At 37.2% G+C, this 16368-nt stretch overlaps 1 protein-coding gene across 3 annotated transcripts in view; it reads left to right on the forward strand.

Annotated features, from left to right (window-relative positions):
• Positions 1-9291: 9291 nt before the first annotated feature.
• Positions 9292-16368, forward strand: part of NUP35 (nucleoporin 35) — a 36164-nt gene continuing 29087 nt past the window's right edge. The window contains exons 1-2 of one of the 3 annotated variants that reach the window (XM_040475584.1): positions 9292-9401; positions 13089-13259. In XM_040475584.1, the coding sequence (XP_040331518.1) occupies positions 9362-9401; positions 13089-13259 (211 nt within the window). In that variant the 5' untranslated portion in view covers positions 9292-9361. Of the gene's footprint in view, positions 9402-9868; positions 9975-13088; positions 13260-16368 lie in introns of those variants that run through there. The other 2 variants (XM_040475587.1, XM_040475585.1) reach the window with 2 other exon arrangements.

Consider the following 16368-nt stretch of genomic DNA (forward strand, 5'->3'; position numbering starts at 1 on the left):
AACTTTTGAGTGACAGTTGAGATCAGTTCTAAAAGAGAAATAAATGTTAACCAACTAAGGGGAGTGGGGTGTCAGAGATCTTACAGAACTGAGGGAAGAACATGTGTAAAGACCCAGGAGTGGGAAGAAGCATGGGACATTACAGTAATGGAAAGAAGGCTGAGTGGCTGGAGCAGTGAACAAGAGGAGATGAGATGGTGTCAGAAGCGGCTGAGGTGTTAGGCCAGTCAAGTAAAGGCTTGCAGGCAGCTTTAGGATTCTGCTCTTTTAGATCAGTGGAAACAATGGAAAGGTTTTAAGCAGGAGAGCAACTTGCTCAGAAAGTTATTTTTCAAAAGGTCACTCTCTTGGGGCGCCTGGGTGGCTCAGTCGGTTAAGCGGCCGACTTCGGCTCAGGTCATGATCTCGTGGTCCGTGAGTTCGAGCCCTGCGTCGGGCTCTGTGCTGACAGCTCAGAACCTGGAACCTGTTTCAGATTCTGTGTCTCCCTCTCTCTGACCCTCCCCCGTTCATGCTCTGTCTCTCTCTGTCTCAAAAATAAATAAACGTTAAAAAAAAACAAAAGGCCACTCTCACTACATTGTGGAGAATGGATTAAGAAGAAGGAAGAGCAATCAAAAAGCTAAGTCCAGGTATCAGATGATAAAGCTGGGATTTGGCTATAGCAATAAAAACATTAGGAAGTGGATATATCTGCAAGGTATTTAAAAGCAAAATTCACAGGACCTGGCACCGGATTGGTGTTGGAAAGAGGTTTTCAAGACCATTCCAAGGTTTTCGGCTTTCCCAGCTAGATAGCTGGTGGTATCTTTCTCTGAGATAAATATATTCATTCATGTTTTACAGAAAAGACTTTAAGTTTGGGCTTTTATATTTGATTTTGGGGTGCCTTTGAAATATCTAAGAGCAGATGTTGTAGAAGCAATTGAATATATAAATTTGGACCTCAGAGAATGATCTGGTTTGGTGGTATGAATTGAGAGTCACTGAGGGTAATGGACACAGATGACATCACATAGGAAAGAGTTTTGAGTAAGATTGAGCCTTGGGGAACAACATTTAAAGGCTGGCTAGGGAAGGATGAATCAAGAAACAAAACTTAGCCATATGATCACAGAGGTAGAAGGAAAACCAAGAGAGTATAATGTCAGTGAAACTAAGGAGAATTTCAAAGAGTATTTAATGTGAACTGATGCTGTTGAGATTTATTTAAGATGAGCACTGAAAACGTCTGGATTTAGCTTCATAGAGATCTTTGGTGACCCTGGCAAGAGCTCTTTGGTGAATTAATGGGGAAAGAAGCCAAATTAGTTTATTAAAAGCTATGTAATATACTGAATGACAGATAACATTAGTGTAAATTTCAGTTATTGAGTATATATTTTATGTATCTATTCACTAGGTGAATAAGTCAATGTATGACATATGAATTAGTTACTATTATTTAAACTATTCAGATTAAAAAGCTAACTTTCGGAGATTTTAATGTCACATAACTATGAAGTATTTAAAATCAGGCTTGCTCCTGTCTTAAACAAAATGCTGCCGCTTCTCTAAATGAAGACATTGTCAAGTAAGAAAACTTACTTTTCCATTATTTTGCTCTTTTTTTTTTTACATAAACTGGGTAAAATGTATGACCTTTGAACACCCTAGAATTTAGGCTTATTGAATTAAAAAAAAAGAATTTAGTTAGGGAAAATGTCAAACATACACAAAATTATAAAGAACAGCATAATCAATTACCCATCAGTAATTATCACCCCGTGGCTTTTCTTGTCTAAAGCATTCCCTTAGCCATTATTTTCCTTCCCTGCTCCTGCCCTCACCCATCCCAACAGATTATTTCAAGGCAAATCCTAGACAAAGCCCTTTCTAAAATCAATCCTATTTTTTTTCAAAGTTGTCTACTTCGCCTGTTATAAACTTCCACAGGGCTTTCAAATATCTGATTAAACCTATATGACAGTTCAAATATAAAAGCAGGAAATAAAATTACACCTGAAAGTTATACACATTAAAAAATATATACACCTTATTTTTTAGAGCAGTTTTAACTTTACAACAAGTTTCCCATATGTCCCCTGCCCCCTCCCCACATATAGCCTCCCCCATTATCAACATCTCCCACCAGAATGGTACACTCGTGATGATGGGTGATACTACATTGACACATCATTATCATCCAAAATCTATCATTTATATTAGGGTTCTAGGGTTCCTCTTTGTGTTGTACATTCTCTGGGTTTGAATACATTTGTAATAGCATGTATCCACTATTATGTAGTGTATTTATGTATTATATACAGGGTAGTTTCACTGCCCTAAAAGTCCTATTGCACCTACTCATCCCTCCTCTCAAAGTTATGTAAATTTTGAGGTTACTTTTTCACTTCCAACAGATGAAAGGAACTATTTAATTGATTTAAAGGCTGGGGTACCTGGGTGGCTCAGTCGGTTGAGCATCTGACTTCAGCTCAGGTCATGATCTCACACTCCGTGAGTTCAAGCCCCACGTCAGGATCTGTGCTGACAGCTCAGAGCCTGGAGCCTGCCTTGGATTCTGTGTCTCCCTCTCTCTCTGTCCCTCCCCTGCTCATGCGCTGTCTCTCTGTCAAAAATAAATAAACATTAAAAAAATTTTTTTAATTGATTTAAAGGCAACAGGTGAACCAGCTAAACCGATGTTTCCTTTGATATTTGGCTGCCCCCTTTCTGCCAGTTGTTTACAAAAATTCATACACTTCCAAATGTAAGAGTTTATTTTTAATTTATAAAGACATGGCTTTGGTAATTATATTTGTAGAAATCAGATAATGCAAATAGTTATTAATGGATTTATATTTTTCTGAACATGTTCCCTATGTCGTAAACGTTATAAAAGTCTCTAGGAGATAATTTATCTTTGGCCCTATGAAGTCATGGTTCCTCTGTGTGCTTTACATGACATCACAGTCTAAGTGACTTGCAGCTCATGCTATACCAAATGCCAAAGTCTGAGATAATGAGAACGTGAGTGATAAGATGCTTTCTCTCCTTGCTTTCTTTCTGAAGGTGACAAACTCTGTCCTTTTCTTAAAGTTTGACTAGAGGTGGATATCTTTTTCTTCACTTTAATTTAAAAAAATTATTTGTGTTTATTTTTAGAATAGATGGAGAGTGCGCTTTTAGGAGAACGAATTTACACTTATATACAAATGTTGCAAATTAATAAATATTTATAAATAGCTACTGAGTATTGAGTTATATATATGATATACACAAGCAGTTTGGCTGTGAATATATCAAATATATTGAACATAAATAAATTTTGAGATTTCACATATTTCTGACTTTTAAAAAATTTGTTTTGGCTTTAGAAAAAAATTGAAATATATATAAAGCCCAGAGCTAATTTTCAAGTGGGCTCTCTGTAGCCCAAGGTACTCCATCCAAGTGTTTCAGGGCATTTGGAGGTGTGATAGTCAATAGACACTTTAGGGCACAAGAACCCTGAGTTAGTGGGGCTTGTATTCTTCCCTTTTTTCCAACCAGAGCAGTTCTGTTGTATGTAATAAGTATCTGCACAATACATTGTTCAAAGAAAGGGTTTCTCATCTAAGTTTGAATATCCACTTTCTACAAAAATAGCACTTTGATGAAATCTTATGTCATCAGAGGGCAGACTTCAGGGAACCATGAGTCCAGAATAGAAACAGGGAATAGATGTTCCACTTTATTTTTAAAAATAATTTTATTTTTATTTATTTTTTAATGTTTATTTTTGAGAGAGAGACACACAGCATGAGTGGGGGGAAGGGCAGAGAGAGAGAGGGAGACACAGAATCCAAAGCAGGCTCCAGGCTCTAAGCTGTCAGCACACAGCCTGATGCAGAGCTCGATCTCACAAACCATGAGATCATGACCTAAGTAGAAGTCAGAAGCTTAAGCGACTGAGCCACCCAGGCGCCCCTTAAAAAGAATTTTTTAATGTTTATTTATTTTTGAGAGAGAGAGAGAAAGAGAGAAAGAGAGAGAGAGAGAGAATGAGAGATAGAGTATGAACAGGGGAGAGGCAGAGAGAGAGGGAGACACAGAATCTGAAGCAGGCTCCAGGTTCTGAGCTGTCAGCACAGAGCCTGACATGGGGATTGAACTCATGAACCGTGAGATCGTGACCTGAGCCAAAATTGGACATTTAACTGGCTGAGACATCCAGGTGCCCCGTAGGTGTTCCATGTTATGCGAAATCTTATTTAATATGTTCAGAAAGGAAAGTAGGAAAACAAGTATTGCAATTAAGATAATAATATTCATGTACAGAATATGGTGAACATGGAATATTGTTAAAGATAATAAAAATAAAGATAAAATAAAAATAAAATAATATATAGATAATAAAATATGAACAATAAATAAATAAAATAAAATTAAATTAAATTAAATTAAAGTAAATCATGCCACACAAGTTTCCCATTCAAGTTAATGCAAGTTATGATCATTTCATTTTATCAAAAAGGATAAATAGTTAGAACTATAAACTTCATTGTATAATATAAATAGAAGTACTTATAATAGACTTAATGTCCAAAATTATAATTTAAAAAATCTGAAAACATATAAAATTATATCAAAATGTCAGATAATCTTTATTCTAAGTTTATTTATTTAGAGCTCATTCATTCATTTACTTTTTCATTATATCACTCATTTACTTTTCCAATATATATTTACTGAAAATTGATGGAAATACAATAAAGAAAGTAAAGTTATGGTCCCTACCCCCAAGAAAATCCATCTACTAGGCCTGAGAACAAAAACTTAAGGGGCGCCTGGGTGGCTCAGTCGGTTAAGCGTCCGAGTCTCGATTTTGGCTCAGTTCATGATCTCATGGTTTATGAGACCGAGCACCACATCGCCTGCTTGGGATTCTCTCTCTTCTCTCTCTCTGCTCTTACCCTTCCTAGCATGCGCAGACTCTCTCTCAACATAAATTTAAAGAAAAACAAACTTAAAAAATAAGTAGTTTATAGCAAATGAGTTCCAGAAACAATGCATCAGACATTCTGAAATTGAATGATGGCTGAGGGCTGGCACAGCTGGGGCAGGCTTCATGATGGAAGAGAGGCTTGAGCTGCTACTTGTAGGAAGGACAGGACTTTGTAAATTGGGGTGAAGGGAAAGAGTTGGTAGGCAGAGGGATTGCTGTGATCAAGGAATACAGTGTGACTATCTTTCCCAAGAGGTTGAAGGTTTGCCAAGGGAAATAATGGGAGAATTGATTAGAGAAGTTTAGGGTCAGAGGATAAAGGGACCTGATTTTTGAAGCCGGAGTTTTCAACACTTTAAGGCGAAGTTAGGGTGACAATGTGTATTCCCTTTAGGGTGCCTATTGCAGTCTCTAAAAGAGATACTCCTACTCTCCTGTCTCAGTCTGTTTGGTCTGTTATAACAGAATACCATAGATGGGAAGACTTATAGACAACAGACATTTCTTTCTCATAGTTCTGGAGGCTGGGAAGTCTGAGATCAAGGCATTAGCAGATTTGGTTTCTGGTGAGAGGATGTGTCATGGTTCACAGATGGCAGTCTTGTCACTGTATCCTCACAAGGCTGAGATAGGATGGGGTAGAGAGCTTTGTTAGGTTTCTTATAAGACTCCAAAGACTCACTTCCAAAAAGCATCATATTGGGTGTTAAAACTTCAACATATGAATTTTGGGGGACACAAACATTCAGTCTGTAGTGGCTTCCACCCTGTGATTCTGGTTTTCCCCTTTCCCTTTCTGCCCAGGTGAGAATGTATGTTATGTAATGAGGGACATCATTGTTTGGTATGTGCTGCACACGTGAATCTTATGGAGTTGAGGATAAGGAGGTTTGCTGTAGGGAATAGGAAATCAGTGAGAGCTTTTGAACATCTGGGTAATATGTACAAAGAAGAGAGTATTGGCTATTGGTATGTTAGATTTGGTGGGAGAGATGGAAGGCAAGGAAATGTTAAGTGCTGACTACAATTTAAGAATTGAGGAGGCAAAATATAAATAAATAACACTTGGTATCTGAATGTTTGATAGCAGGGAAGATGGAAGCCAGAAAAAGAAAAGTGGACCAGGGACCTATATTAAGCATAACCTCCCTTTTAAACGTATTTTTTTTTTTTATTATTTTACAGACAATAAAATCTGGAGATATTTAATAGAAATCCAAGCAATATAGGATTTAAGTGGAAAAGTTGGGCTCTGAATTTAAGTCTGTTTGACCTTAAATTCTGCTTTAATGTGCAATGGTTTTAATTTGGGGTTTCTAAGACTCTAAAAGAAAAAGGGACAAACGGAATGGTTTTAGGGATACGATGAGTTTTTGAGGTTTGATGTACTGGTAGGTTGTTCAGCAAGCATCTAGAAAAGTAGCATTTGGCTTTAGAGAGTGGTGGGGCATTAATTGTTTGCATAGATGAGAAGAGAGAGAGGATCAAGTTTTAACTAACAATAACATGTCCAGGTTAGAATGAAATGGGACCAGGTATGGAAAAGTTAGGGAAAGAGTAGAAAGTTATAAGGAGAAATAGGAAGTGTAGCATCACCAAAACAAGAAAAACACTTGAATTGAGGAAAAGATTGTCAAAGCTGTTGAATATTGCAGATGTCATAGAGACAGACCTTCACTTGGCAATTAGGAGAAAAGGAGTTGCAGTCAGTGGTTTCAGAAGAGGATTTACCCAGGAGCAAGTGTGTAATGAATTAAAAGACAAGATGGTGAACTTAGGGAAAGAGATCGTCTACTGAAGTCTGTAGACCCTTATTTTGAGATCTTAAAAAAAAGAGAAGAATGTGAATGCAATTAGTGCATGGTATCCAGAAGAAGGAGCAAGGTCTAGAGAAGGTTTTTTGATAGGGCAAACTGGGCATTTTTATAAATTGATAAGGAAAGAGCCAGTTTAAAGGTAGAATATTGAAATGCAAATGAAGAAAGGAAAATGATTTTTCTTTCTTAAAGAAACCAAGTTTCTAATTTGAAGAACAATAACAACAGTAAATAATATCTATAGTCAACCATTAGTTAAATAGAATAAGCTAAAGGCCCTTCTTAAGCCCTCCAACTACAAACGCCTTTCCTCCTCCATCTTCCCTGTTAATAGTTTGGCACAAATGTTTTCCAGCTTCCTTCCTTCCTCCTTTCCTTCCTTCCTTCCTTCCTGGCTTCTCTCTCTCTCTCTCTTTTTTTTTTTTTAAGTTTATTACTTATTTTGAGAAAGAGTGTGAGCGGGGGAGGGGCAGAGAGAGTGGGAGAGAGAGAATCCCAAGTAGGCCCCACACTCAGTGCAGAGCCCAACTCTGGGCTCGATCCCACATACCATGAGATCATGACCTGAGCTGGAACCAAGAGTCAGATGCTCAATTGACAGAACCACACAGGTGCCCCACTTCTTTTATTTAACAAGCATTCCTCCCCACCCCTTTGCATATGTATTCAAATATGCTTTATAGTGGCACCTAGGGGGTACATGTGCACTCTCTCTCTCAAAATAAATGAATGTTAAAAAAACAAATATACTTTAAAAAAATAAAATGTGGCCATATATATTTTTTCAAATTGCTACTTTCAGTATGTCGATCATGAAGACTTTTCTACATCAACACACACACATACCAAATATAGCTCATGCTTTTTAACAGGTGCATAATGTTCTTTTGTTTGGACAGATCATAATTTATATTTATAAATATAATACATATTATAATATAATATTTATATTACTCAGAAATCCTTCATTTATAAACCCTTCTTGGAATCTTCATTCTAAAAAGGGGTTTCGTGAGCATGTTGGGCTGAATGACAGCCCCTGAAGATATCTTCACTCTAATCTCTGGAATCTATGAATGTTACCTTACATAGTAAAAGGTGCTTTGCAGATAGGACTATTGATTTACTCAGCAGAGTTGGCTATTGAAATGAGAAGATTATCCTGGATTATCTCAGTGGGCCCTAAATATAATCACAAATGTCCTTATAAGAGGAAGGGACAGGGAAAGTTTACTACAGAAGTTCATGTGATGACAGAAACAGAGAGAAACAGTGCCAGACAAAGAAAAGATGCTGTACCACTAGCTTTGAAGGGGGAAGGAGCTACAAGCCTGAGGAAATGGATTTTCCCCCGAAGCCTCCAGAAGAAACCAGTCTTACTGACACCTTGATTTTGGGCCCTTTAAGACTCATTTCAAGTTTCTGCCCTCAGGACTATACAAGATAAATTTGTGTTGGTTTAAGCTGCCAAATTTGTTGTAATGTAGTATGACTTCATCTGCACTTGGTTGCATCTACGGACCTTATTTCCAAGTAAGGTAACATATGTATTGGAGGTTACACCTTGAACATACCTTTTTGAGGGATGCAATTCAACCCACACACCTGTTAAAAAAAAAAAAAAGTCAATTGGTTTTAAGTTTGATTTCTGGGAACTTGCCAGAAACTAAGTAATGCTGGAATTGTTATTGCCTCATTCAAATTACAACATTCTTGCTGGATTTGGGATTTCAGGAAATCCCAGAGGAAAGAGGGAGAGAAGATGGGTGGGGATTTAGAGGATAACGAGTTTGTTATGGACCAGAGAGCATCTCAGAATATATACATGCTGCATATCATTTTTATAAAGTTAGTGAACAAAACAACGTATAGAATGTGAATATGCGTAACCTATATTTGAAGACTAAAAAAAAGCAGCAAAGTAGGAGGAGGACGGAAGAGATGGGACAGTGAGGAGCACACAGGATTCTCCAGTGTTATTAGCCTACACTGTTCAATATCTTTTGTAAGTATATAAAACAATGTATGCGTTACGCTTAATGTAAAATTGTGCCTTTGTAACAACATTTTTAAAAAATGGCATAGAGATGGTAGGAAATATACTTTGAGAACGCAACTCATATACTCATATACCAAGCCTGAAATCAACACAGGAAAGCGGCACCGTTACTTCGTTAAGGTAATTTTTTCAGGTGTTACTTGGAAAAGCTGACAGATGACAGAGTGCTGGGTAAACTCACTCTAATTATGAAACCGTGAGTAAAAGAACATGTGCTTCCATGAAACTTAAGCACCAACAGTTCAGGAGGCGCACAGCGTTAGCAAAAACCATTGCCGGAACCATCGTTTTCACCATAGTTCATCCCATTTCCTGCGAAATTCTTCTCGAAAACGCAGACTCTGCGAAAAGACGTTTGCCCGATTCCAAAATGACTGCTGCGGCGCCCACAATAAAAGTATAGCGCAAGACCGGAAGTTACGCAACCTCATAAGGCAGCGCGCCCTTACCCGTGAGAGAGTTTCCGCCATTTTTGAAAATCGGGAAGGTCCGGGGCCAAGTGTGGTTGCAGCTGCGATGGCAACCTTTGCCGTGGAACCCCAGGCGCCCTCGTTGGGTGAGTGAAAAACTGCGTTTCCTCGCTGGCGCTGCGATCCACGCCGTAGGACTAGGAGCAAGCAAGACTGAAAGCCAGTAGTCATCAGGCTCTTTGCTAGTTTCAGTCGCGGGTACGAGCCCCTGGTTCACCCACAAGTTTTCAGTTGTCCCCCTGCTCAGGGCGTCATCACCCTGCCGCCAGCAAGGCGGCTCCGGGAAGTTGCGGGCCTGGGTAGGGCGTGGGAATGGCTGTCCAGTGGTGACTAAGCCGTTTTGCCCCCCAACACGCGGGCCGCACTCGTTCTGCCCATACCTGAAACTCTCCGAGCGCCGAGGACGCGGTGCTGAGTTCCTGGATCCGGGGAGGTGTCGGTGTAAAGGAACGGATCCGCGTACACGTGGGTGGGCGGTGACCTGGAGTGTGGTTACAGCTCACCGTTCTTTGGTCACTTGGGCTTTTAGTTTCTGTTGGATTCCTACCTGCCCTGGGCTTAGCAAAAGGAGTCTTATTAGTAGAAACTACGGTTGTGCGACGTTTAACCCCTTGATGGTAGCCATGGAGATACTGGCGTTAATAGGAAGCCGGGAGTTGGTATGATTTTCCCGCCTTTATCTTGGGGAAGTGACTTTGTAGGAGGTCTTTTTCTCTAATCAGTTACGTAATGAGTTTTTTAAAAATTCATTCCCATTGTTTAACGGAGAGCCTTGCTGAAAGTGTTGTTCAAAAAAAAAAAAAATCTATCAAGTTAACAGGATGTAGATTTCCTTTTTGTTTGCTGAGTTTAGGCACTTGTGAGAACCGTCAAAATTTTTAGCAGAAAATTGCTATCATAGAGACGCATTTGAAAATTAGGTTACAACTTTTGAGTTTGGAAAAGAAAGCAAGCGCGATATTTGTAGAACGAGGTTTTTTGTTTTTGTTTTTTTACATTTGAAGGGTGTAATAGTGCTTGCTATGCTTTGTGCAAAATGTTTCTTTTGGGAATGGAGTTAACTTGGACTGTTTTAGAATTAGTCATAAAAAACTAAATGCATAACGTCAGTGCCGATATTCTGCTACCTTTAAACTTAAGTACAGATGTTTGTCTAGGTATTTATGTTTTGTATTATTTTAGAGATCAGGAAATCATTTCCGGTCCCAAAGTTTTCTATTCAACAAAAACATTTTGGAGTGCATATTTCTTGGGGTTGTAAATGTGAATAAACCCGTCTCTGTTTATTGCCTCATCAGAAATCTGACATTTGCTGATATTAATTGTTCAAGTTCATATATTGCAGGTGAAGAATAAATAATTTTCCCAGCACCTAATGCTATATGAAAATCAAGGATTATTTCAGCAAACAGTGCTAGCTGAATTAAGACCTAGTATTTAACAGATTTTAGGTGTGCAGACTGAAGTCGAATTTAAGACTTGCATGATGATTGTTCTAGCTCTCTAAGTGAAATTTAGCCTAAGGGGTGATAAGTGACAGGCGGATTAAGACCTCTCTGTGCTCTCCTCACTCTGGTGTTTAGTGTTACCACAATATATATACAGATATATCAAAACTTTTCTTAATTCTTCTTACAATGCCATATATGTTTTTTTTTTCTTTGGGGGGATGGGAGAATGAGGTAGTTGGTGGTACCTAAAACTTTGTATTTACTACTATAAGTTTCTAAATATCTTTTCAGAATTTGCTTTTGTTTAGGCTTTTGGTGTGTATATTCTTTGGAAATATGTACTAGCAACGTAGTAACAGCACTTTAAAACAATTACAATATAGTTATGGTTCTTCATACCTTATTTCAGTATTTGCTTCATTTTTTTCCCCTGACTTTGCCTTTTTCCTCTTTTATACACTTGCATTGGCATTGTTAATACCTAAGTCTACTATAATGAGGAAGGATAAATAATTGACACCATTTGGATAGCAAGAAACAAATTCTTGAGACTGCTTAGAACTTAAGGAATAGTTAAGCATGTAAATAATACATCAAACGTTTGGCCTTTCTGAGTGCAGTGAATCACGTTCAGTTTTGTTACATAGTTGAAAACTTAAATTTTAATAAGTAGAAATTGCAAATTCTACATTTACACTTTAGTCACTCAGTTTTTGCTATTCTAGGATACCCTTAGAATAATAAGGGTTGAGCACTTACTGATATTAGATACTGGGTCAAGTGCTTAATTTGCTGTAATTCTAATCAAAGCTCTGTGAGTGGATGCTGTGATTATGCCCATTTTGCCAAGAGATACGAACCCAGGTCTCTGAGTCTAGGGCCCATTTTTTTTTTCATACTGTGCTAATTTGCTCTGAAATTAGAGTAGGTTATAGCTTCCTTTTCTTTTTTTTTTTTTTTTAATTTTTTTTTTTTTAACGTTTATTTATTTTTGAGACAGAGAGAGACAGAGCATGAATGGGGGAGGGTCAGAGAGAGGGAGACACAGAATCTGAAACAGGCTCCAGGCTCTGAGCTGTCAGCACAGAGCCTGACGCGGGGCTCGAACTCACGGAGTGTGAGATCGTGACCTGAGCTGAAGTCGGCCACTTAACCGACTGAGCCACCCAGGCGCCCCTAGCTTCCTTTTCTTCATAATGGGAATAATAATACCTATCCTGTAAATTGTGAAAATTAATTTTAAATTGATGATTGTGAAGTATCAACTGTCTTTAAATTGGTTTTATGTTAGGGAGATTTTTATTGATTATTCCTAACTTTAAAATGATTTTTAAAAATGATCCAAAAATAAAGTTTCCAAATCTTTCAATGTTTCTTAGTTTCTAATCATCACTATTATTTCATGTGTGCTCTATGTGCTCTAATGTATGCATGATTACACTTTTATTGCAATAATGGTTTATAGTTCTTGTTTATGGAAAAGAAAAAAATGGAACATATAGCAAGCTACACCCGTTGTGTTTGATTTGCTAAAACTTCATGTAACTAGTGCACCCACTCTTTCCTTTTTTTGGTTGTTGCATAGGTAGAAGCTGACCCAGAAGTGGAAAGAAGTTATTCTGTATGCATTAAGAATTTTTTAAAGATAATACAAAAATTTTCCATTTAAAACTAAATGTTAATTCTCTTTTTGAAAAATGTTTATTTATTTATTTTTGAGAGAGAGTGGGAGAGGGTGCGAATACGAGCAGGGGAGGGGCAGATAGACGAAAAGAAACCCAAGCTGACTCCCTGCTGTCAGCGCAGAGCCTGATGGGAGGCTCAAACTCATGAACTTGAGCCAAAATTGAGTGGGCCACTTAACCAGCTGAGCCATCCAGGCATCCCAATAAAAGTGGATTCTTAAATCTGTGAAATAATATAAACAGGAACAGGGGTGCCTGGATGGCTAAATTGATTGAGCAGTTCGTGTCATAATCTCACAGTTGTGAATTCGAGCCCTGTGTTGGGCTCTGTGCGGAGCTTGCCTAGGATTCTCTCCTCTCTTTCTGCCCCCCCCCCCCCCCGCTCTCTCTCTCAAAATAAATAAATACACTTAAAAAAAATGAACTAGGACAATTCTAAGATTAGTATTGTTAATAAAAATACTTTCACATTTTTATAAAAATAATTTTTGTTGGTTTTTAAAATCTCAACTTTGCTTCTGTAATATGTAAGTTTTGATTAAAGTCTCAAAATTTTTTATGCTAGCTTCTTACATCTTTTTGTTAGATATTGTAACATTAAAGTCCTTTGTTTTACTTTATTTTTTGATTAATTTAGGATCTGAACCAATGATGCTAGGTTCACCCACATCTCCAAAACCAGGGGTTAATGCCCAGTTCTTACCTGGATTTTTAATGGGAGATTTGCCAGCTCCAGTGACTCCACAACCTCGATCTGTCAGTGGCCCTTCAGTGGGAGTAATGGAAATGAGATCACCTTTACTTGCAGGTGGGTAAATGCTTGAAATGGTTTCTTAGTACTATTAAACCATGTATTAGAATTTTAAAAAGAGTAATGATGCAACATTCACCCTTATCAACACATTTATTAATTAAAACAAATAAGCAATGCCTCTATTTTTGATTTTTAGACTCTTGGAATAAAGGTATAAGTAGTATAAGCTACTGTAATTCTAAGAACCACTCATTAAAACTATGTATACTGTATTTCATCCGATCTAAGATGCCCTTGATTGTAAAACTCACCATTATTTTAAGTAGTACTGAGAAAGAAAAGCACTAAATATGATACAATGCCAAGATACTGTTTTTTATAAATTATCCATATCAGAGATGTTAAAGTGTGGGGGAAGAAATATCATTTAACTTCAACTGAATAACTTAATGCATTTAAATAGTTCATCTTAAACGTGATAATAGCAAATATTCAGTCAAAAGAAACTAAGTGAAGTGTAATCAACATACAGTGCTATATTAGTTTCAGCGTACAGCATATTGACTTGACAGTTCTGTATATTACCCAGTGCTCACCATGACAAGTATAGTCAGTCACCATCTGTCTCCATACAACGTTATGACAATATTGTTGACTGTATTTCCTATGCTGTACTTTCATCTCTGTGGCTTATTTATAAATAAATAACTGTAAGTTTGTACCTCTTAATGCCCCTTGTCTATTTTGCCCATCTTCCCACTCACCTCCCTGTGGCAGCCACCAGCCCTCTGTATTCAAGAGTCTGGTTTGTTTTGTTTTTTGTCTGACTTCACTTACCACCCTCTAGGACCTTGATAGATGAATGGATAAAGAAAATGTGATATATATATGTGTATATATATATACACATACACACACACATATATACATATGTATGTATATATATATATATATATATATATATATACACACACATATATATGTATATAAATAAAATGGAATGATGGAATGTTAGCCATAAAAAAGAATGAGATCTTGCCATTTGTGGTATAAGAAATGTAATTTGAAATGTGTAGATATAAATTCTACTTCTAGTCATAGTGAATTAAGATTCTCAGCATGTTTAGTGGAAAGATTTATTCTACAAACTATGGGGAAGTTTTTTACACAGAATTTGCAGTTATCAGCACAAAATATTATCTAAATGCAACACATATCTTACAAGACTCCTTTAGCAAAGAAATATTTTAAAAGATAACTTTGGGGGTGCCTGGATGGCTCAGTCAGTTAAGCGTCCAGCTTTAGCTCAGGTCTTGGTCTTGCAGTCCGTGAGTTCGACCCACGTTGGACTCTGCTGACAGCTCAGGGCCTGGAGCCTACTTCAGATTCTCTGTCTCCCTCTCTGTCCCACCCCCACTCTCACTCTGTTTCTCTCTTGCTCAAAAATAAATAAACATTAAAAAAAAGAGAGATAACTTTGAGGTTTTCACTATGAGTAGTGAGAATTAGCTACAGAAATGGTTGGATTCCAAATGTGAGCTGATATTCTTTTAATAGATGTTTAAATGGAAAACTTCTCACTTTGTTCTTAAGGTATTATTTGGTTTAAAGTGGTTTATTATTTTAAGATTGATCAGGGACAATATAAATTATATTCATAATTGACTTATTGTTATTCTGGATAGGTTTTTGGTTTTTATACATTTGACCCTTGAACAACACAGGGGTTTGGTGTACTGACCCCCTGGACACTTGGAAATTCTAGTATGATTTTGACTCCCCCAAAACTTAACTAATAGCCTGTTTTTGACTGGAAGGTAATCTTCCCAATAACATAAATAGTTGATAACTATATATGATATAGTTGATACACTGACATATAACTACATATGATATAGTTGATATACTGATAACATAAACATTTTGTATATGTATTATAAACTGTTCTTACAGCAAAGTAAGCTAGAAAAAGAAAATGTTACTAAGAAAGTCATAAGGAAAAGAAAATACATTTACAGTACTACACTGTAAAAAATCTGTGTATAGGTGGACCTACATGTGCAGTTCATACTTGTGTTTGTCAAGGGTCAAATATGTATTTCAAATGTGTTTTTGTTGTAGTTACTATATATTGAGTACTTATAAGCCAGACAATACCCTAAGCATATTATATGTTACTTTCATTTTTTCATCAGTCTTAAAGGTTAGGTAGTAGTATCCCTGTTTTTCAATAGGAGAAACTGAAGCTAAATGCAATAAAGAACTTCCTTAAGCCTACTTTTTTTTTTCTTAACCTTTTTAAATGTTTGTTTTTGAGAGAGAAAGAGAGAGACAGAGTGTGAGCGGGCAAAGGGTAGAGAGGGAGAGGGAGACACAATCTGAAGCAGGCTCCAGGCTCCGAGCTGTCAGCATAGAGCCCGATGCGGGGTTGAACTCAGGAACCGCAAGATCATGACCTGAGCCAAAGTCGGACGTGTAACCGACTGAGCCACCCAGGTGCCCCAAGCCTACTTGTTAGTAAGTGACAGAGCAGGAGGTTAAAGCTCAGATTAGTTCTGTTTTATAGTCTATGCTCTAAACAGCTTATGATGTACTATCCAAGCTTAGACATTAAGTCATAACAGAGGTTCAGGTCTGTTTCACTATTTGGCATTGATGATTCTCTGATTTATAAAGGCATCTTTTTTTTTTTAAATATTAATTTTTGAGAGAGAGAGAGAGAAAGAATCCCAAGCATGCATCTTGCTATCAGTGCAGAGCCCATCCTGGGGCTTGAACTCACGAACCATGACCTGAGCTGAAATCAATAGTCAGATGGTTAGCTGACTGAGCCATCCAGGTGCCCCTTTAAAGTCCTTCTTATGTCCCCAAAGTTGATTCTTTTCCTATATATATATATATTATGTATTTCAATATATTTCTATTATGAGGAACATGAATGGGATCTCTTTAATTTTGACAAATTCCACATTAGGCGATTATATTCAAGTGTATATAAACTGGAGCTGTTTACCTACTTTCAAATGAGAAATACGATCAGATTTTGTATTGAAATGTTAAGGATTTGTAGAGAAAGCAAAAGCTACATGTGTTTACAAAAAACTAAAATTTCTGTTTTCTTATTCTGAAATTTTTTATTCACACACAGTCTATGAATCACCAG

The sequence above is a fragment of the Herpailurus yagouaroundi genome, unplaced genomic scaffold (assembly GCF_014898765.1).
Source record: "Herpailurus yagouaroundi ecotype Mexico unplaced genomic scaffold, PumYag 140, whole genome shotgun sequence".
In the NCBI taxonomy this organism is placed as follows: domain Eukaryota; kingdom Metazoa; phylum Chordata; class Mammalia; order Carnivora; family Felidae; genus Herpailurus; species Herpailurus yagouaroundi.